Source organism: Pan paniscus, chromosome 23 (genome assembly GCF_029289425.2).
Source record: "Pan paniscus chromosome 23, NHGRI_mPanPan1-v2.0_pri, whole genome shotgun sequence".
Lineage (NCBI taxonomy): Eukaryota > Metazoa > Chordata > Mammalia > Primates > Hominidae > Pan > Pan paniscus.
In genome coordinates, this window is record NC_085927.1 from 56,187,723 (window position 1) to 56,206,236 (window position 18,514).

The 18,514-nt window shown below is 59.5% G+C and overlaps 1 protein-coding gene across 2 annotated transcripts in view; it reads right to left on the minus strand.

Moving 5' to 3' along the window:
- Positions 1–34: 34 nt before the first annotated feature.
- The window catches only part of CELSR1 (cadherin EGF LAG seven-pass G-type receptor 1), a 185,724-nt gene continuing 167,244 nt past the window's right edge, over positions 35–18,514 (minus strand). Inside the window, exons 25-35 of one of the 2 annotated variants that reach the window (XM_034951717.4) lie at positions 16,591–16,765; positions 13,215–13,327; positions 12,689–12,768; positions 11,116–11,242; positions 10,380–10,505; positions 9,773–9,867; positions 8,215–8,318; positions 7,858–8,007; positions 7,139–7,363; positions 6,617–6,878; positions 35–5,809 (exon numbers count right to left, since the gene is read on the minus strand). In XM_034951717.4, the coding sequence (XP_034807608.3) occupies positions 5,800–5,809; positions 6,617–6,878; positions 7,139–7,363; positions 7,858–8,007; positions 8,215–8,318; positions 9,773–9,867; positions 10,380–10,505; positions 11,116–11,242; positions 12,689–12,768; positions 13,215–13,327; positions 16,591–16,765 (1,467 nt within the window). In that variant the 3' untranslated portion in view covers positions 35–5,799. Of the gene's footprint in view, positions 5,870–6,616; positions 6,879–7,138; positions 7,364–7,857; positions 8,008–8,214; positions 8,319–9,772; positions 9,868–10,379; positions 10,506–11,115; positions 11,243–12,688; positions 12,769–13,214; positions 13,328–16,590; positions 16,766–18,514 lie in introns of both variants that reach the window. The other variant, XM_034951716.4, reaches the window with a different exon arrangement.

An 18,514-nucleotide genomic window follows, 5' to 3' on the forward strand; every position in this document is an offset into this window, starting at 1 on the left:
CCCTGAGGTCCCAGCTGCTCCATCCTCTGCCCCCGTATCCCTGCTGCTCCACCCTGAGGGCTGGGGTCCCTGGTCCTGGACTACAGAGTAGGTGCCTGGGACGCTGACCTGTGTCCTTGGCTCCCTTCCTCTTGCTGGGCTGGAGTCTTAGCGTGTTGTTGGTGCCTCGAGACAGGTTCCTGCGGGGACCAGAGGTGCATTCCCCTTCTCTGGGTGAGAAGGTTCCAGAGGCAGCCAGGTGGTGCGCAGAGGGCCTTGCCCAGATGCCCTGAGTTCTTGCTGGTGCGTCAGGGTGGGGGCTGCCATGGGGCCCACTGTCCATCCTGACCCCTCCTCCCATCTCCCCACTGGGTGTCCCCTGACCTGGGGCACCCTTCCTTCTAGCCTAGGCCCCCACGCAGCAGGGAGTGTCCTGAGGGTGAGGAGTGGGCCAGAACCCCGCAGGCCAGGTGAAGAAACGGGGCCTAAGGTGGAGCCGTGGCCCTTGCTGGGCTGGGGCGGGGAGGTGGGGGGTGTGGGGTCAGTGCTGCCCTGGCCAGGGGCAAGCCCCAGCTCTACCAGGCAGGCAGAGTGCTGGCCGGTGGGACCAGACAGGCCCCTGGGGATCCTCGGCCCAGCTGGGCATGGAGGCCGAGCTAAAGCGCCGCGTTTGTTCTGCCAGCTCAGCCCAGCACGGAGCCTCCCTGGGCTCAGGGGTTCCCTGATTTATGGCTGTGGTCGGGCCTCCAGCCTGGGAACTGACGGTGGGAGAGCCCTTGCGGTGCCTACTGCTCTGCCCTAGGTGAACCCTCCCACGTCACAGAAACATGAGTAGGTGGGAGGTGGGGCAGCCAGGCAGAAGGTGGTGTGGGCACCAGGCCAGCAGCGGTAAGGCTGCCCCCGCTCCAACCTCCAGCGGGCTCCACCGTCCTGCCAGCCTCAGGGCCTGTGCGTCGGCCAGTGGAGGAAGCGGGGACACAAACCTGCCTCTGCCCCCTTGAGCCCCCAGGCTCCATGGTGACAGCTTCCTGACTGGCAGGGCTCCCCTCTCTAGCAGGCACAGTGGCCTGCCCTGCCCCCCACAAGGCCACTGGCCAACTCTGGAGGGCTTTGGTGCGATGTCTCAGAGATTCAGCAGAAACTGTTGGCCAGGGGACCAAGTCTCCGGGCTGGTCTTCTGGCCTCTTTCCTACCCTCCCCAGCACCCAAGGCTGGCACACTCCAGAGGCTGTGCCCCTCAGATGACTTCTTGAAGACCTGGGGGCCTCCAGGAGCACAGGCAGCTAGGTAGCCCCTTCTGCCTGCAAGGGTACCCCCAGTGGCCTGGCCTTAGCCCCTTGCCACACCTATCCATGAAGACGATGGGGGAACATCTTCCAGGCCAAGAGCTGGGTGCTTGTACACCTACACCTACTCCCTGCTTGTGATACAAATGAAAGCAAAACCCTCGCTCTCCTCTCCCCCTACGTTGTTCCAGGATAATCTCAGTGATACACGGGTCCTAGGATGATGCCCCCTCACCTCACACCTGGGAGGCTCCTTCCCGAGGCCCTGAGCTGGTTTCAAACACCCTGAGCCTGCCTTCTCCCCAGTCTCTGGCTCCCATGTTGCCCTGTGCCGGAGCCTTGCCTGGGCCCAAGCCCCTTCCTTCTTGGGGAGGTTTCTTTTTTTTTCTTTTCAAGAGACAGGGTCTTGCTCTGTTACCCAGGCTGGAGCGCAGTGGTGTGATCACAGCTCACTGCAGCCTTGACCTCCTGGGCCCAAGCAGTCCTGCCCTGACCTCCCAAGTAGCTGGGACAACAGGCATACACCACCACACCCAGCTAACTTTAATTTTGTTTTAGAAACAGTCTTGCTATGTTGTCTAGGCTGGTCTTGAACTCCTGGCCTCAAGCGATCTTGCCTCAGCCTCCCAAAGCACTGGGACTACAGGCATGATCCACTGTGCTAAGTTTTAAAAACTGTAGAGATGGAGTCCTGCTGTGTTGCCCAGTCTGGTCTGGAACTCCTGCCTCAGCCAGCCAAAGTGTTGGGATTACAGACATGAACCACTGCCTGACCCTCCTAGGGGGTCTTAACAAGCCTTGTCTCCAGGCTGAGGAGCCCAAGGCGAGGCTGAAGCTGTGACTGAAGCAGCTGTAGTCACCCCTGTTACCTGGGCCGGGGGAGTCGACGTCCCGTGGCTTGGCCGGTGTTTGTGCTGTTATCTGTTCAGGCAGGATCACAGAGGGGCTTGTTCAGCCCTCACCCATCACGGTCTGCTACGGATGCTCTGCGGAGCACTTCGTGGTCCTCACGTGGACATCCTGGCCTGGCTGATGGACAGGCCTGCTCTGGGCTGCCTGGACTGCTTTCTCTCTCTCAGATGCTTCTAGTATTTTCCTGTTAATCATGGCTTTGGGGTTGAGGTAGAAATATTCTATCATGTTAGCCACTGAGCATTCTAGGATGTAAACATTAGCAGGTGAACTGAGGAGAAAGCAACAACTTGAAAAATGACCTCAGGCACATGGGTGGTTTTTCCTCTCTCAGATTTGACCCCGGGGGTGGCCCTAATCTGTGGTCCTGTGCAGCCAGCACCAGGGCAACAACTCCAGAGAGGCCTGGGAAACGGGGGCACTGTGGACTAGAGAGGGTTGGGGTTCCCATTTTTCTCTCTTTGCTGTCACTACTTTTCCTTAAGGGTGAGCCCTGTTTCCTTAAGGGTGGAAGCGTGAGACAGTGCAGGTGGCTAGAGCTCTGGGGGAAACCCATCTTTCTGGACAGAGAAACCAAGAAAAGGGACCCCAGAAGTGAGAAAATGCAAGGCAAATTCCAGCAAGGAGAGTGCTGGAGAAGCAGACCCCCAAATTCTCCACATGTGCTGACACACGTCCCTGCCCACCCCACCTGTGAGTGCAGGCAACAACCCAAAACAGCACAGCCAAGGCCAAGGGCTGACCTGGTGGTGGACCTGCTGCTCGTGGAAAGAGAGACAGAACCAGTGGTCAGAACCTAAACCAGGTTGCCTGCTGCTGAAACAAACACATGAAATGACACTTAACAATGAGGGTGTTAACAACCCAGAGTCTAACCTAACATTCCACATGACGAGTGAGGATTCAACCTGCAGTTACTCAGCACACAACCAGGAAAATGCAAACAGAAAAGACGATTTCAGCCCCAAGATGCTCAAACGTTCAGATTATCCCAGAATTCACTGCAGTCCTAGTTATAACCATGCTTCATGAAGTAAAGGTGAACACTCTTGGAATGAGTGGAAAACCAGAAGTGCCCAGCAGATAAATAAAAAGGAACCTAATGGAAAATTTAAAACTTAATTACAGTATTTGAAATAAATTCACTGGGTGAGTTCAGTAGCAGAATTAAGATGACAGAGGAAAAAAATCAGTGAACTTGAAGACGGAGCACCAGAAATAACCAAATCTGAAGGACAAACAGAAAAAAGAATGAAGAAAGGTGAACAGAGCCTCAGGGACCAGTGGGAAAACATCAAGAGGTCTAACGTCTGAGTCACTGGAGTCACAGAAGGAGAGGAGAAAGATCAGTGCAAGAAAAGAAAATTGAAGAAATAATGGCAAAAAAAAAAAAAAAAAAAGTCCTCAAATTTGGTGAAAGACAAAAACTGCCCATCTAGGCTGTGGCAGGCCTACCAGGGAATGGACAAAAAGTTCCAGCACAACATTCCACTGGCTGAGGGAGCATGGGACACGGACAGCTCAGCTGCACGTCCGTAAATCGTCCCTTCCACGGCCACCCTGGGCACGGGGAGGGGCGGGGGTGTTTGTGGACAAAAAACAGCACCGCAGAAGTACAAATTCAAAAATCTTAATTTATTGTAGACTCTTCTCATTTGTAATTCCAGTGTTTTGAACATTAATAAATACATGTCTGTTAAAAACCTCCAGTGTCTAATCTCTCCCATAAAGTCTTAAGTAATAAAAATAGGTTTACATTTTTCCCGTCTCGATAAAACTGACAGTTGTTTTTTGGTAACAGTTCTGATCAAATTAAAAATTACACCTCGTGATGTTGGCTGTGGAGTACGTGGAAAAAAAGAGAACAAAAAAATTACACCTCAGGGGGCAGAATCCTGTTAAAGTCGTGAAAGCAGACTGTTCGAAGACTTAAAAACCTTTTCGTACTTAGGAAACGCCAGGGGCAAACGTTTAAAGGGACTAGAGTTTTTTATCTTCGAAAGACCACTCACCTGGTAAGGCACATGTATAATTCATTCAGGTGTGAGGACTCTGGGATCTCATTTCATCCTCCTGTCCTGGACCATTTTCAGATATGCTTTTCCTCTCCCACAGGCATCTGCTAACAGTGCTCACATTTTCATCAGGGTCAAGTTTAAAACTTAGTGTGGACATCTTTGCATTTTACTTGATTTTCATCCTATTTTATGGTTTCTCCTATTTGGAAGCAGCTGTGCTGATCACTTATTTGGGCACCTGATTTGAAGAACAAAGGAAACGCTAAAATCAAACATGTCTGACAGTTCCGGGACCCGTTCCACAGCCCCTCGGGCCACGCTGTGCCAGCTGCCTGCAGTGGGCCCGACCTTGATGTGAATTTCCAAAAACAGTTTGGTAACCGTTGAAGAGTGTGGCTGTGGCTTTGTCCCTCTGCACAATTGGCCATTTGAAGCAAAATGAAGTAATTGGTCAGACTCCAGAGGGGAGACCCCTGCCTGGAGATCCGCGCAGTCTCAGAGAGTTAGAGAATTGGCAGGAGGGATGTAACGGCCTGGAAGGCCCCACACCTCTGTCCAAATCAGGAACCTGCAACGCTTTAAGGTCCCCGGTCCCACGGGGAGCAGGAGCAAAGGACAAAGCCATCCCCACCTGCAGCTCCCGGGCCACCTGGGAGGCGGTGAGGGGAGGGGGTGGTGGTCACAGAATGACCAGGTGAAAAATGACAGCCGTGTGGCAACCGTGCCCCACAGTGACCTCAGCAGGGCTCCTCACACCTGCCTAGTGCTGCACTGCCCTGTCTTGAATTCACACAGCCGGGGCAGACGGCAGCAGAGGACAAACGCACACACAGCGAACACCGGGGACCCAGGGGGCCGGCGGGGAGGGCCCACGCCATCCTCACTTCCTGGCCGAAGGCAGCTGTAGGGCTTCTAGCCGCTTGGTTTTAGCCCCACTGCTGACGTATTTCCCACCTTTGATCTGCTGGGGCACCAGTTTCGTCAACACATGCCAGATTCAAGTACAACTGTGCAATCTTCTTGACACAGAAGACAGCAAGAGATCATTGCATGGATCTCCCGGGATAACAAAGTCAGCACGAATGCAATATATATACAGGTTTCACCTCCTCAGAGTCCCATACAAATATATAAAAGTATCTCCACCTTTCCCACATAGCGAAGTGATTTTAAGACAAGGGGTGCCTTTGCAAAGGACTGCCCAGGCTACCAGCCACGGGTCCGCACTGCCATGAGATGCCCGCCTGGGCGGGGCTGGACCGCGGTCTTTGGTCTGTGCCCGGCGTTCCTGAACTCTGGCCAGCCTCTGGGCCCAGTCTGGGGTCCCCTCTCAGTTCTGGCTCTGACTGCAGTCTTAGGACCCAGCGGTGCTGGCCCAGTGGTCCACGCCTCCCTCATGCCTGTGGCCTTTGGCACTTGTCACCAGGTCTGACAGGCCCTGAGCTCCTGGGAGAGCCAAGACCTTTGTGTCTGGATGATCAGTCGGGGGGCTGCCACCATGGGGACCGCCACACTCTGGGCCCACTCCACTTCAAGGGCAGTGGCCCCTTGGGCTCCAAGGTCTGAGGGTGATGCCGCAGCCTGTATGGGGTGACGGGCTTGCCTCACGGTTTCCTGATGGTTCAAATTGAAGTTTCATTACTGATGGTTCAAATTGAAGTTTCATTACTGCCTCTGCGCGTGGGAAGAAGCCAGCAAGCAGGTGAAGGGTCAGTGAGGGTAGCAGCTTGGTGGGGCCCAAGGTTGTCACACAGGGGGGCAGGATCACCCCATCAGGGTAGAGGGGGCGTCTGGGGGCTCCAGGGAGGGCAAGCTCATGTTGGATGAGGCTGCCCTTGGGAGGCAGGAGAGGGGACCAGGACCAGCCTGTGGGCCTCTGTGTTGCTGGTCTCTCAGAAGAGCACAAGGAATCCGCGTTAGAAACCGGCCATCTCTACAGTGACTTTTGGAAGGGGCATTCTAAGACCTGGCTTCTCCCTTGTGAGTTTGGAGGGAGGGAGGGGCGACAGGGAGAGGTCTGTGGCCAGGACCCCAGCTCCACCCCGCCCCCTTCACCCCTGGCATTCCGGGACCCTCAGTATCCTCAACTGCAAGGTGGGTGGCAGTGGTCCCAGGTGGAGACAATGCTGATCAAACGCAGAGCCCAGCACCTTAGGTCCTAGCATTTCGGGGCTGGCCAGGGCTTCAGAGTCCCAGAGGCCTGAGACGTGTCCCCAGGATAGGGGGTCTGCCCATCTCCGGGGGATCCTCCTGACCTCAGCTGCAGCGCCTCCCCCCTCCCCCATCCCCGCCTGGGCTTCCTCTGCACTCAGGGCTCCAGGTGAGGTGGGTGTCAGGTCCCTGACCACTGCCCCCTCTCTCTCCTGACTCAGGACAAGGGGGAAGTGGGTGATCCCCGCCCTGGAGGCCCAGGCTACTCACTCAGAGTCGGAGCCATCGGCCTGGGCGCTCCCAGTGCGCACGTTCATGGCCACCCCGTTGAGGTGGTCACGCCCCGGCTCCCTCCCAGGGCTCTTGACTGTGATGGCGCAGTCGGGGCCGCCAGAGCCCAGGGAAGATGTGCGCGAGGATATGGGGCTCTGCTCACAGTCGGCCAGCTTCTCCCGGAGCCGGCCCTTCAGCGTCTGCTCCGTCAGCGTCAGCGTCAGCGGCGGCGGGTAGGTGACTTTATTTTTCAAGATGCCTGGGAGGAGGAGACACGGCAAGGTCAAGTCCGGGTGATGCTGCCGGGGGCAGCTGCTGGGCCGTGTGCATCTGAGCCAGCCTCAGCCCCTGTCCTTCCTCCTGGTTCCCCAGGTCCCAGGGCTAGGCCAGGAGGCCACGTCTGTTCTGCCCAGGCCCTGACTTGCCCCACCAGCCCCAGCCCCACTCCCACCTCCAGACCAGGGACTGGCCCTTCTGGGTCCTCCAGCCTTTCACTGCAGCCCCGGCCTCCCCAGGCACCTTTCCTCTGCTCTGGGGGCTGGCTGCTGGCAAGCCTGGCTGCGCCCCCGCTCTCCTGGTCCGGGGGGTACTCTCCACGGTGACTGCCCTGCTCCTCGCGGTGCAGCTCCACGCTGACCTTGGTCTCCACCTTCAGGCGGGGCTTGCCGCTGGGGTCCTCACTGTCACTCTCAGCCAGGCTCTGGTCAGGCCAGCCGGCCGGAACGTGGTTGGCCACAGCGTCCCCTGAGGCACGAGAGCGGTGCTCAGCAGGCAGCGGCACTGCCACTCGAGCTGCTTCCTTGAGAGCCATGGGTCTGGTGGCTCTGACCCACCTCTCCCCAACCTGCAGGCTTGGTAGGGCTGAACCCTAAAGGTGGGGAAACTGAGGCCCAGGAGGGCGAGTCCTGGCAGCAGGGCCCTTGTTGGGAGCCCCCGCCGCATCTGTACCAGTAACCATACAGGCTACTCCCCCACTGGCAGCCTCACCTGGACCCTGCGGTGACAGTCCACAGAGACCCCCCTGAGATTTCCTGCCTCCGCTCAGGGGGTTGGCCTGGAGGAGCCCTCCAGAGGCTGTGGGGGAGCCCAACCAGAGTCCCCCCACCCCAGGCTGTCCTTTCATGTGGCTGCAGTGCTGCTGGGCATATCTTAGGAGGAAGGGACCCAGCCATGGCCAAGGCCTGCCCCGAGCCTACTGTCCACAGCCCAGCCTGGCCCAATGTGCCCCACATACTCACCTTTGGGGGTGCTATGGACGGCACCCCTGGCCGGGTCCCATTTTTCCTCAGCTCCCACCCCATCGTCCTCGCTGTCTGACGAGTGTGAGGAGGCGTAAGAGCTGCTCTGCTCATCCAGGGACAGCTCGCTATCTGAGTCGGAATCGTGGCCTGTGGATGCACAGGGGACAGGGAGGCTCAGGCCCTGGGAGGTGAGGGAGTGGCACCAAGGGCCAAGCAGAGCCACTGGGCCCCTGGCATGCTGACGCTGAGCTCGTGGCGAGGCTGCTAGTGCTTCTTCAGGGGCAGTCTCTCCAGTGACCGAAGGGACGTGGGAAAAACAACCCACGGGGTCCTCCCCCTCCAGGGAAGCCATACCAGGGGGATCCTTGGAGCTCCTGGGCATGAGGGACGCGTCTGGCTCTCCGTGGCTGCCCCTCACCAGCCCAGAGGACACGCCGAGCTTCTGGATCCCTTCATCCCTAGAGAGGCCAGGGAGGGTGGGCTCAGTATCATCCGTCAGGGAACAGGAGGTGCTGGAAAGTTATCTGGAAGATTCTCTGCCCCTACCCCTTCTGTGTTCCCAACAACAGCACAGACAAAACAGCCTCCCGAGTATGTGGGGGAAAGGTGGTGGGGGGAAAGGTTGGGTGGGGGGAAGGTGGTGGGGGGAAAGGTGGTGGGGGGAAAGGTTGGGTGGGGGAAAGGCTGGGGGGGAAGGTGGTGGGGGGAAAGGTTGGGGGGAAGGTACTGGGGGAAAGGTTGGGAGGAAAGGTTGTCAGGGGAAAGGTTGTCGGGGGAAGGTGGAGGGGGGAAGGCTGCGGGGGGAAGGTGCAGTGCGGGGAAGGTGCGGGGGGGAAGGTTGCACGGGAAAAGGTTGGTGGGGGGAAGTTGGTGGGGGAAAGGTTGTTGGGGGAAGGTGCAGGGGGAGGGAAGGTGCAGGGCGGGGAGGGAACGTGCAGGGCAGGGAGGGAAGGTACGGGGCGGGAGGGAAGGTGCGGGTGGGAAGAAAGGTGGCGGGGAGGAAAGGTGCACGGGGGGGAGGAAAGGTGCACGGGGGGAGGAAAGGTGCACGGGGGGAGGAAAGGTGCACGGGGGGAGGAAAGGTGCACGGGGGGAGGAAAGGTGCACGGTGGGGAGGAAAGGTGCACGGTGGGGAGGAAAGGTGCACGGTGGGGAGGAAAGGTGCACGGGGGGAGGAAAGGTGTACGGGGGGAGGAAAGGTGCACGGGGGGAGGAAAGGTGCACGGGGGGGAGGAAAGGTGCACGGGGGGAGGAAAGGTGCACGGGGGGGAGGAAAGGTGCACGGGGGGAGGAAAGGTGCACGGGGGGGAGAAAAGGTGCACGGGGGGGAGAAAAGGTGCACGGGGGGAGGAAAGGTGCACGGGGGAAGAAAGGTGCACGGGGGGAGGAAAGGTGCATGGGGGGAGGAAAGGTGCGCGGGGGGAGGAAAGGTGCACGGGGGGGAGGAAAGGTGCACGGGGGGGAGGAAAGGTGCGGGTGGGAAGAAAGGTGGGGGGGAGGAAAGGTGCACGGGGGGAGGAAAGGTGCACGGGGGGAGGAAAGGTGCACGGGGGGAGAAAGGTGCACGGGGGGGAGGAAAGGTGCACGGGGGGGAGGAAAGGTGCACGGGGGGCAGGAAAGGTGCGGGTGGGAAGAAAGGTGGGGGGGAGGAAAGGTGCACGGGGGGAGGAAAGGTGCACGGGGGGAGGAAAGGTGCACGGGGGGAGGAAAGGTGCACGGGGGGGAGGAAAGGTGCACGGGGGGGAGGAAAGGTGCACGGGGGGAGGAAAGGTGCGGGGGGAGGAAGGTGCGGGTGGAAAGTTGGGGGTGGAAGGTGATGTTGGTTGAATGGCAGGACACAGGTGGGGGTGGCAGGGGCAAAACCTGAGGGAGTTCGAGAGCCACCTCCCCGAACCTGGAGCTGCGGCCTGACCTGACGATGCTGTCCAGCGAGGCGGTGGACTCGCCCAAGTCTGTGCGCAGCATGTCAGGCCCGTCACCGAAGGTGGTGTTGCAGTTGAGGGAGCGCTGAAGGGAGGGGAGGAGCTGGTCAGTGCCAGGTGGTGGCCACCACATGACCACCACGGGGAATGACTCTGTCCCCACGGCAAGCCCCCCACACCCACACCCTGGCTGGGCCCCTGCCTGGCACACAGGAGGAGCTGGCCCCAAGAAGTCAACCCTCACTGCAAACGAGAGCCTCCTGGAAGCTGAGAGAAGCACATCCTGGCCCACGCTGTGGTCAGGGGCTGCCGCCCTCCCTACGGCCACTGCTTCTGGTCAGGATCCTCGGTGGTCCTGACCCTCTCTTTCTAAGGCCTGGAAGAGCAGGGTTAGGATGCGACCCAGGCCCCGTCTGGCCGATTCTATCACCTTCTGGTTCTGACGCGGCAGCCACACCGTGCACCGTGGGCGGCTCTGCCATCCCCACCGTGAGGGGCACACGGGCCGCAGGACTGGGGCTGAGGCTCGATCACCCTCCCCCGCCACTCGAGATGCCGCCCAGCTCCCAGTCCCGCGGTGTCCCCGGTGTCTCCTACCGTCAGCAGGGTGGCCCTGGTGGTGGCGGAGTCCTCCAGGTGCAGCTTCCTCCCGCCGAGCACGCCCTTCAGGTGCTTCCGGACCTCCTGGTTGAGCACGCAGTGGAAAAGGAGGACGAAGGGGCCCTGGGGGGAGGAAGGTGGGGTCAGCACCTGCTGCTGCCTCCCTAGGCACCTGCCCTTAGGCGCCCCAGCACAGATGCGCATACAGCCTTGAGTGCACACAACATGTCCGGCCACACGGCCCAGGACACGGCCAGGCCTCCCCTCCTCAGGGACTGCTGCTATCTGGAGGCCAGGTGGGGGAGCTCAGAAACTGAGATGCCTGGGCCAGACCCCCGGTGTGCTGGAGGCAGTGACGGCCCCGGCTCAGGCCAGTCTTCTGGGCACTCCTTCCACAGTCCTTGGGGCCCCTCTGGGGTCCCCACTGTGTCGTAAGTCCACTTGCTGTGTGGCCCTTGGTATGACTAGAAATGGCCACTTCTGTTCCCTGGAGACACAAGTGGACTTGTGCTGGCCTGGCACTAGGGTCATCGTCCCCAGACACAGTGGGGAGGAGGCACCAGCCCCCGTGCCGGCTGCACAAGGGACTGAGTCCTCGCAGCCACAGGAGGCCCCCATGCGGGACCCAGGCAGGGCTGGTTTGGGACCGCAGAGGCCTCCACTGCTTTGCATCACAGCGATGGTGTCACGGCGGCCAGGCAGGGGTCCCGCAGGCAACTCGGCCGTCACCTACCTGTAAGCCGCTGAAGATGGCGAAGAGGTAGTGAAAGCTCAGTGCGTCGCGGTTCACAGCCAGCAGCCCCAGCAGCCAGGTGGCGCTGATGAGCAGCAGCAGGAGGAATGCGGTCCTCAGCAGGGAGCTGCAGGAGGGCAGGATCAGGCCTGTGCCCATCGCCACCACCTGCTCCCTTCCTCCCTCCCTCTCTGCGCGTCCACCTGTCCACCTGTCCACCTGCCTGCCCGTCCGCCCATTTATCTGTCCGTCCACCTGTCCACCCAGCCATCATCCACCTTGCTCCCTTCCTCCCCTCATAGCCAGGTACAGACTCATCCGGGAACCAGACAGAGCTCGTGTTAGTGGGGATGGTGGTGGAATACATTAGGAAGCAAATGAGAAAACAGGAGCTGTGAAGACTACACCAGGCCAGGGGGCCTGAGCCACGCCCATGGCTGCACTAGCTCCCGTGAGATACTCTGTGGAGAGGCGAGAGGAAGAGCCCAGGGCCTGCCCTTGAGCTGTGACCCTGCAATCAGCTTCCTGAGCTCTGCCTCAGTCTCCCCATGTGTAAAAGGGGAAGACAAAGGCGCATTCCCTCCCAGGGTTCAGAGGGGATGGAGTGAATCAGGGTGACAGAGCCCGCAAGGTCCACAGGTCATGGATGGCACTGAAGATGAGGAACTGACGAGGCCCCAGGCCCCCTGTGCAACCCCCACATCCGGCCTTCCAGGCCACTGACTGCCTCTCCCTCTCTACCCTACCCCCCTTCAGACTCGGCTCTCTCCTCCCGGGCCGGGAGCCTCACACTCCTCCTGGCACCCAGCCCCTGCGCAAGCATTATCCCTTCGCCCATCCCTGGCTCAGTCCTATCTCAGCTACCAGGTCACCAGGGGCTGGCCTTGTTGTCTGACAGATGCCCCCGTCAACCCCTCCTGACCCTGTCGTGGCTCCTGGATGCTGTGCTGACTCCTCCCGTGGTGCCACCTGCTCCTCTGGGGCCTCGAAGGTCCCCTCTCCTCCCTAGAACACTGGAGGTTCCCTCTGTGCTGGGCCCCTGTTCCACTGCACCCTCTGACAGTGGGGTGGGGGGGGGTCTCCTCCACTCCAGTGGCCTCAGCAACACCCTCACCACCCACCAGAAAGTTTCATCTCCCCCACCCCACCCATCTCCACTATGGGGATTCCAGACAGCCCAATACTTCTGTGCCAGGCGGGAGGGACTGAGGCCCAGGACTGGCTGCCAGCCCCCTCCCTTCAGCTAACCTCCCCCAGCCCCCTCCGCTCAGCTAACCTCCTCCAGCCCCCTCCCCTCAGCTAACCTCCTCCAGCCCCCTCCCCTCAGCTAACCTCCCCCAACCCCCTCCCCTCGGCTAACCTCCCCCAACCCCCTCCCCTCGGCTAACCTCCCCCAGCCCCTGCAGGTGCAACGTGGCAAACCTCTCTCGAGCCCTGGGGCTCACCCAGGCTGCCCCCAGCCCTCCTCCATGAGGCCTACACGCTCTCATGGGGCCCCACCCCGCAGAGACTGGATGTTGGGGTCTCAGGGCCCAGCCGACATGGCTGGCCGGTCAGATTCAGCCCCACTTACACGATCCCTTTTTTCCCATAATAATGGTGCTTGCTTTGGCAGGAAACCTTTGCAGATAGGACAGAAGTGACTGTGTTGATCTGAAAACAAAACAAGCCGATCAATGTCAGGTCGCCGACTCTTCTCTCTCGTCACTGCAGACCTCCAACTGCCAAAAGCGCCTGAGGCCCTTCGCCCTGTCAGGGAGGGGTGGCTGGGTGAGGAGGACCCGAGCCCTGGCCTGTGGGGCGAAGCACACCTGTCCACCCACTGCCCCACAGCGCCCACCACACCCAGCCTGCCTGTGCGGGACCCTCCTGGGTGCTGGACGCAGATGGTCTCATGTGGACACGACGCGAGACCTGAATCCACGATCAGAGGGTGAGGTCCGGGAGGGCCCTGGCGGCTTTGCTGACTGTCACAAGGTGGCCCTTCCTGCCCCCCGTCGGCTGCTCAGAGGAGTTGGTGGCCCCAGCCAGCCCAGAACAGCCCTTCCAGCTCATGCATGCTTGGGGCACCCGGACTCCCGTGAAGGCCCCACACTCACGATTATAACGGCTCCGATGGGCCCCGCAAAGCTCCAAATCAGGGTGTCTTGAAGTGACAGCCAGCAGAAGTCGGGGTTCCCGTAGCCCTGGGGGTCCAGGCCGACCGCCAGTCCTGAACACAGCGGGGAGGAAGGGAAGGGTGAGGGCCACGTGCCCAGTGGCCACCCCATGCCAAGGACCAGCCAGGGTGGGGTGAAATGGGGGACTCAGCATCTCCCTTCTCAGAGGAAGGAGCAAGGAGTCCGGGGAGCCAGCCCGAGGCCCCTCCAAGCACAGTCTCTCCGTGTAGGGTCTCAGGCTCACTGGCCCAGGTGGCAGGAGCTGCTCCGGGATTGGCCCCATGAGGCAGGGGGCGTATCTGGGCCGGGGGCTGCAGAGGAAGACCAGAGACCCTGGAGGGTGGCAGTGAGATGGTGCAGGAGGGATCGTGAAGGCAGACGGTGCTTGGGAGGACCCTGCCAGCTGGGCCATGTAGAGGTCAGGAGGCCATGATGGACCCAAGGTGCAAGGGATGACGCCCCAAAACAGATGGAGGACGGTGTCACCTACAGGGCCATATGTGAGCGGGTGAGGAACGCATATACCCCCATACCACATCCAACCACGTGCACATGCCATACACATGTACATACCCTATACACACGCATGCAGACACACATACCGTGTGCAGACACGCATCACAGATATACACACACACCACAGAGGCACACACCATACACACGTGCACACCACACACACACCCCCGAAACTGCCTCACCACCGAGCCTGCTATACGAGCTGCTTGTTTAGATAGGGGAAGAAATGCTCTGAAGCACAGTTGTCACTCCCAGCCACCGTGTGACAAGCCAGATCCGCCTGTCCATGCAGAGCGTCAAGGTGGCACTTGGGACAGGAGCAACCAGCAGGTGAGACCTGGTCTTTCTGTGCCCCTTGCCCCACCCTGGCCTAGGCTATGCTCCTCCCTATTCTCCTTATTTAAATATTTAAGAGATCCCAGCTCCCTCCTGTTTAACACCCTCCAGCACTTCCCACTGCCCTCTGGAGGAGCCAGTTAACCAGGACCACTGAGGACAGTCACGGAAGCCCTGGATGGCCAGGCGAGGCAGCAGCCAGTGACCAGTGCCTGCAGCTCAGTCTGAGGCTCCCCGGGAGTTATTTTAAGATCTTGTGCAAGACAGACCTAAGTGTTAAACAAAACAAACTGAAACCTGTTTTTAAAGCAAGTAGGAAACGTGAACTATCTGGATTTACAGTCCAAAGGGCAGAGGCATCGCAGAGACCTGCTCCGCCTGGACATCGAGGTGGCTTTTCCACAAAGCCATACGAGCCCCTTTCTAGGCCATGTTCTTCATCTCAGCGTCTCTCACAGTAAGCACCTAATCTAGGCAAGGTATCGCCTCCCTGTCACATCAGGAAGTGGCGGCTGCCACCCTGCCCAACCTGCCCCCACCTCAGCGGCCCTGGGTGGAGGTGAAAAAGGTTCTTCAGGGTCCCTTAGAGTAAGGGAGATGAGTCACATCAGAACACCCTAGCCAGGAGCCTGCCTGGTTGGAGGCTGGTCAGTGACGTTGCTGTGGAGACCAGGACGGTCCAGCAAGTGACCATGGCACTGGCCCCAGGGTGGCTGCTGGGTGCTGCCCTGGGAGCAACACCCCCCCACCCCAGTGCCTCTGGCCTCAGACTGCATCTAATCCCCAGAACCCAGGGATTACCCAGGAAAAGGGGTTCTTCTTTTTGTGAATAAAGGTGGATCTTTCTCAGTAGGGAGCAAACCGACTTTCTGATTTTTAGCAAAATGTGTGCTGAGGAAGTACTGTTTGTTCTACTCACTGATTCACTAATTCATTCATCCACTCACTCATCGCATCCACCCACTGCACCCACCCATCCATTTACTCATTTCATTGTCATCCATTAGCTACCAATCCATCCACCCACCCATTTCATCCATCCATCCACCCACTCATCTCTCCATCCCTCCAACCATCCTATTCATATCCACTCACTTATCCCATCCATCCATCTACCCACCCATGCATCCACTCACTCACCTCTCCATCCCTCCATCCACCTATTCATCCACTCACATATCCCATCCATCCACCCACCCACCCATCCACTCACTCATCTCTCCATCCCTCCACCCATCCACCTATTCATCCACTCACTTATCCAATCCATCCATCCATCCATCCACCCACCCACCCACCTCTCCATCCCTCCATCCACCCACCCACCCATCTTCTCACTCACTCATCCCTTCATCCCTCCCATCCATCCACTCAACTCACTCCTCCATCCATCCAGCTACCCACTCATCCATCTATTCACCCATCTACTCACTCGTCTCTCCATCCCTATATCCATCTACCCACCCATCCACTAATCCCATCCCTCCATCCACCTACCCATCCATCTGCTCACTCACTCATTCCTCCGTCCACCCACTCACCCCCATCCATCCATCATCTACCCACTCACTCACCTCCCACCCATCCATCTACTCACTCACCCCTCCACCCATCCATCTTCTCACCCCATCCATCCATCCATCCACTGACCCCCCCCATCCATCCATCCACTCACTCACCCCTCCACCCGTCCATCCACTCACTCACCCCATCCATCCATCCACCCATCCATCCCTCACTCACCCCTCCACCCATCCATCCACTCACCCATCCATGCATCCACTCACTCACCCCTCCACCCATCCATCCATCCTCACTCACCCCCCCATCCATCCATCCATCCACTCGCTCCCCACCCATCCATCCACTCACTCACCCCCCATCCATCCATCCACTCACCCCCCATCCATCCAGCCACTTGCTTACCCCCCCATCCATCCATCCATCCACTTGCTCCCCACCCATCCATCCATCCACTCACTCACCCCATCTATCCATCTACTCATTCCCTCACCCCTCCACCCATCCATTCACTCATTCACCCCCATCCATCCAGCCACTCACCCCCTATCCATCCAGCCACTCGCTTACCCCCCACCCATCCATTCATCCTCTCACTCACCCCTCCATCCATCCACCTGCACACTCACGCACTCACTTGCTCTTCCCTCCATCCCTCCCATGTGGAGACGTGGAACTTTTGTCTGTTAAGTGCTGCAGAAATAACCCTGAACAGACCTGGACCCAGCTCTCAAGGAGCTCACACCTCACAGAAGACGTCGCCCCAGGTGTCTGCAAGTGCCCCTGTGCGTGCAGACAAGCGTGCAGGGCCGAGGCCTCCTCTGCTGGGGGCTGGACAAGCATTGGGGCTGGGCAGGGAAGAGAAAGGAGGGCAGCGTTCCTGCACAGCTGGGGTCTGTTGGAAATCTGTGGTTTTATGCAGGGCCACTCTGTGCGTCCTCACCTGTGACAATGGCCGGGATGCCCCAGCCCACGACGTAGTAGAACCGCATGGGCCCCGTGTCGATGTTGCGCACCTCGGTCAGCATGCGGTAGACATGCAGGCTTTCCACGAGGGTCCAGGCAAAGGTGCTCATGTAGATGTAGTGGAGGAGGATGGCAACCACTGTGCACAGAAACTGCGCAGGGAGGGGCCACTCAGCAAGGGCCCCTGCATCCCAGGCTGAGGCCAGACAGGCATGAGTGAGGGGTGGGGGGTGGGAGAGCTCACGATTCGGACCACCCTATGTGTCTGTCCTCAGCTGAGCAGGGCTACATGTCTGGCCAATGGCTGAGAGCCAGGAATTGAAAATCAACATCCACGGAGCAGCTGAGCCAGCAGGTGAGCCAGCCCTGCCTGCCTGGACACAGAAAGCAGCGTGAGAATGACAGAGAGAGAGACTAGTCTCCGAGGCCATGAACACAAACCCAGTCCCACGTGCCCCGGAACTGCACTTGAAGATGTGGCCCCAGGGCAGCTTCACACCTACCGCTCTGTGGGGGGGCAGCTTCACACCCAGTGCCCTGGGCGGGGGGGGGGGCAGCTTCGCACCCAGTGTTCTGGGCGGAGGGGGGGGGCAGCTTTGCACCCAGTGCTCTGGGGTGGGGGGGGCAGTTTCGCACCCAGCGCTCTGGGGGGGGTGGGGCAGCTTCACACCCAGTGCTCTGGGGTGGGGGGGGCAGCTTCACGCCCAGCGCTCTGGGAGGGGCAGCTTCGTGCCCAGTGCTCTGGGAGAGGCTGCCCCAGCCAGTGCTCCCAAAGCTGCCGCCAGCTGGGAGAGGATGGCAGGCTCCCCTCTGGGTCCCGGGAGGCTGAATCAGCCAAATGGGAGAATGGGGAGATGGGGGAGATGGGGGAGATGGGGGAGATGGGGGAGATGGGGGAGAAGGGGGAGAAGGGGGAGAAGGGGGAGAAGGGGGAGAAGGGGGAGAAGGGGGAGATGGGGGAGATGGGGGAGATGGGGGAGATGGGGGAGATGGGGGAGATGGGGGAGATGGGGGAGATGGGAGCAATGGGAGCAATGGGAGCACTGGGAGGGTCCCACCACCCTGACCCCACCCCCAACCGGCCTGCTCTGGACACACTGTCTAATCCTCAGCAGCCATCCCATCAGTCCACCCTAGCAGGGGGTCCCAGGGAGATATCCTTTAACAGACACAGAAGCGTAGGAGGAGAACGAGGGCCCCCGCCTCAACCCCAGGCTTAAGGCCACTTTGCTCAGGCACTGGGTCACGGCACCCTAAGGGTGCCCCTGCTGCCACATCAGCCTCGAAGGGCCAGCCACCCTCCAGAAACAACGCCCCCGAGGTGTGGAGGGCCCCAAGTCAGCATCGCATCTGTCAGATACGGAACAGAGCAGGAACCAAAGCAGGGAACGCAGGCTCAAGTTATGCCAGAGACAGGCCCTTTGCCTCAGACCGTGGCCTCGGTCAGGAGACGAGGCGCGAGCGTGTGGCTGGCGAACTCTACACCAAACACCCCGGTTTCCTGAGTGGAAATCACACTGGCTTAGGAAAAGGAAGGGGGTGAGAAGGCTGGTTGGCTGGATGGCTGCTTCAAATAATGTGAAAAGTAAACCCACAAAACCACCTTTTGAAAACAGAAAGTGCGAGGGCTGTGCCATCCTGGCTGCAGCAGGGTCGTACCTGCTTCCGTAACCAATGTACCACCTTTTCCAGAAATAGAACAAAGACAAAAGCGGATGCATAATAAATCATTTCAGCCTGCCAGCGCTCTGAGAGATGAAAAACCTCGCCCAGAGATAGGATTGTGGGTTTACAAAAAAACCATAAAGCCCAGGCACGCTGCCAAGCCCCTAGAACGCTGCCGGGTCACCCTTTCCTTCTCCATGCTCAGCCGTGCGTGGCTGCCGGGACAGCGCTCACTC